General features: G+C 37.7%; 1 protein-coding gene across 1 annotated transcript; it reads right to left on the reverse strand.

The window, feature by feature from the left end:
- Positions 1-854: 854 nt before the first annotated feature.
- Positions 855-2,698, reverse strand: LOC9298629 (exportin-2). Its single transcript, XM_021015439.1, has 2 exons — positions 2,654-2,698; positions 855-2,546 (listed from the first exon to the last, which is right to left on the reverse strand). The coding sequence occupies exons 1-2, from the start codon at positions 2,696-2,698 to the stop codon at positions 1,173-1,175; spliced, it is 1,419 nt and encodes a 472-aa protein (XP_020871098.1). The 3' UTR covers positions 855-1,172.
- Positions 2,699-3,616: the final 918 nt, after the last annotated feature.

Here is a 3,616-nt window from a genome sequence, read left to right on the forward strand (position 1 = left end):
ATGAATTAAGGAATCGATGCAGCTTAAGATGATTAAAACATTCTGTTTTCGGAGCTACTCGTATTAGAACTTGGTTGCATTTGGTAGGTAGATGTGTTTTGGAGCTTTCAGCGTGATAATTTGGGTCTCTCTACTCAGACATTTATTGAGTTGATTAGAGTTTACTTTCTGTGGCATCTTTTTTGGTTGCATCTTCATGTACTACCACCTGACCCTTAATCGCAGATGCACCTGCTCAAACAAGAAGTCATTTTCCGTGTACCCCTTCAAGTTCTGTTACATCATTATTTCAAAGGTCAACTTGTAGTAGTCCTCTTGGAAAGTTCCAGCTACTAGATTCAGATTCTGAAGAAGATCATCCATCCACTAGCAGAGGTTTGAGCCTAGTCACTAGAACTTATGTTTCCTCCTCAAAGGGTCAATTATCTGTTGAACGTAAAACAAAGAGAAAAGAATGTGTGGATTGATTCAAATGCCTGCACTGGATGTTATTTTCAGGACTTGTTTTAGCCCAATAAGGAGAGTAGCACATCTCAGAAACAAAGCGTTCTGCCAAGTCTGATAGAGGTGTGTCCAGTGAGTTGTTAGGTTGCAGGGAGGATGGTTTAAGAAGTGAAGATATCTTGAAAGAAGGCACGGATGTCACCTTTACTGATGTCAAACTCCATATAAACTTATCAACAACAGCATGCTGCAAGTTTCATTCGGTACCAGTAAAAGTTTGGTAAGGCCATGAAGACGCAAGAGATGAGGAGTAAGTTTGTGTAGAGAAAGTTAATCGAAGCTATTGTTACTCTCTAGTACACATTAGTAAAGAGTTGGAAATCTGTAATTTTCCTGAATGTACCAGCGAGTACCAACATGTAATTTGGTTTTAAATCATAAAGTCATTACATAACAGCCACAGAAAGGCTACAAAAGCTAAGCCAAACTTGAAAGACAACCTTAAGCTACTAAGTACTTCAAACTGTGAAGATAACATTAAGGAGAACAAAGTAAATGCAAAAAACAAAACAGATTGACAAAAAGAGATTAAGGATCTGTTTCGGATTGCATAAACTCAAGTTTTCTCTACTCTAATGACAAAATACTGCAACCCCGTTAAACAAAAGAGATTCAAGTTTTCTCTACTTTAATGGCAAAATGCTGGAACCCCAATAAACAAAAGAGATTTACTCGGTTTTCTTCTCATCTTCATTGACCTCGTTGATCAGCTTCATGTGAGGAACCCAGCAGTCTCTCACAAAGGCGTTGAAGATATCCGGGTGAACTGAGTTCACAGAGTCAACTAGACTCGCTATTCCATGCCTAACCAAGAAAAACGACATGAATCTCACTAACGATTGCTGGAACTGGGCTGTCTCGTTGTTTACAAGCCGAGCGAAGAGAACAACCCATACATGCTTCATGTGACTCGCAATCACCTCGTACACAAGATTGTCCACAACAGACTTGAGGAGAAAGAAGCCATGCTCATCATCTATGGGAGATGAAACCATCTCTTCACATCTTCCCAGTATATCCACCAATCTGTTCTCTGTAAAGTCGTGAGATTCCCGCTCAATCAGGAGGGCCAGAGATTGGACAAGATTCTTTTGAAACTCTGGATTTTGGCACCTCTGGCAAACAAGGATGTGGATTAGCTCTCTAAAGCAGAGATCACAACCTTTAGGACTGATTTCAGAAACAGAAACGGCCTGGAATATGCATTTCATAAGGTACTCATTCTCTTCAGATCCTGGAAGCTTCAGGGCTTTGAAAAGGTTCACCATAAGCGGCAACACATCGACTTCTCCAGCTTTTAAGTTCATAACGAACATGATCTCTATGATGCAATCTGCAGCAAGAGAGTGGACAACATTGGACCTTGCTCCAATGTTGCTCCCTACTAGACTCAGCAATCCCAATGAGACTGACGCTTTGCCACTACGGACGGCGACTAGTAACAACTTCAACACCGTTGCTCGTACCATCGGAGCTTTATTGATGTCAACTAGCATCAATATTGGCGTGGTGTACTCTTGTAGGACAGATTCAACATCAAAAGAGTCATCCGATTCAACCAAACACGTAGCTAATCTAAAGCCACAATCCTGGTCCCTCCATTTCCATGAAGACCAACAATCCTTAACCCTCAGTTTCTTTGCTGATTTATTAATCAGCTTGTAAACCGCACTTCTCGATAATGCTCTCACCTTTTGACTTACCATTACCATGCTCCTAAAGAGGCTCAATGCCACTTCCCTCCTCTTGCTCTCTCCAGCCATGTATTCTCTGAAATCTCTTTTAAAGAGATCTTCATCATTAGAGCCCACACGAACCGTCTCAATCACAATTCCGTGAATCAGCTTCTTCACTGTGCCCTTCTCCTCGAGAAGGCTGTGATCGAACATCATAACATCCCTCATATAGTTCATCTCAGAAACGGGGATTGTGTACTTGAATGAGAGATCTTTCAGCCTCCTGAAGATGGTAGCATCCTTGATTCCATCCTTGATTTGACAGAGTTGCTGCTCAGTGAGAGCATCTCTCGGGAGTTCCACTCTCTGTGGAGAAAAACGCAAACGTCATTTGAGATTTACAAGAGAAGATTACTTGGAGATTTCTCGGGGATTAACAACTAACAAGATTTTAGACGGCAACAGAAGATTACTTGAGAATTGAGATTTCTCTTCCAAACAATCGAAAACGAAACCATGTGGATAATTTATTTTAAGTTTAATAAACAAATACCAGATTTTTACCAAAATAAATAAATTCCAGAATAATTGTTTTTTTTTCTTAAAATGTATATATAGATATTTACTTTACTACAAAACCGCTTTGAATTATATTTTAAACATAATTGGAAACGATGTAAAATTATATACTACAATTTACTTCTTTACTAATATCCAAAAAGATTGTGCAGATAATTGTTTGTTGTAAATAAAATAAAATAAAAACAGAGTACATGTTACTCACCGTAGACATCATTCTGATTCCGATTGGCATAACCTAAAAACCAAAACAATTAATACAACATTAGACACACCAAACAAACGGATCAAAGCCTTTGGGCCCTAAAACCAATTTGTCCAAACCCAAATAAGTTGTAAGCTATTCGAAAAATCTATAGTTCCGATTAGTTGAAATTAATTACTCTCACTTTCGAGAGTTCTAGAATGTTCCCTAAACATTTTTTTGGGGTCAGCCGTCGTTTTACTACTCGATATAATCTCACCAAGATCCATTTCCATGGGATACATTATGACTAAAAGAACTTAACACACAACCAACCAAACATGAAAAAAAAAACTTTTTTGTCACTGAAATTTACCAGAAACATTTTGTAGAGGCTGAATATTTCTTATATTGATAGAATGTGTTTTAACACATATATATACACATACGCCAGAGTGATTAGGGTAGAAATAATTACATATGAATCCTAAAACTATTTGTATTTACATATATACTCTTATACATTCAACCAACAAACCAAAAAAAAAAAAAACTTTTTTTGTCACTGAAACTTACCATAAACATTCAACCAACAAACCAAGAAAAAAAAAAACCTTTTTTTGTCACTAAAACTTACCATAAACATTCAACCAACAAAACAAGAAAAAGAAAA

Source organism: Arabidopsis lyrata (genome assembly GCF_000004255.2).
Source record: "Arabidopsis lyrata subsp. lyrata unplaced genomic scaffold ARALYscaffold_350, whole genome shotgun sequence".
Lineage (NCBI taxonomy): Eukaryota > Viridiplantae > Streptophyta > Magnoliopsida > Brassicales > Brassicaceae > Arabidopsis > Arabidopsis lyrata.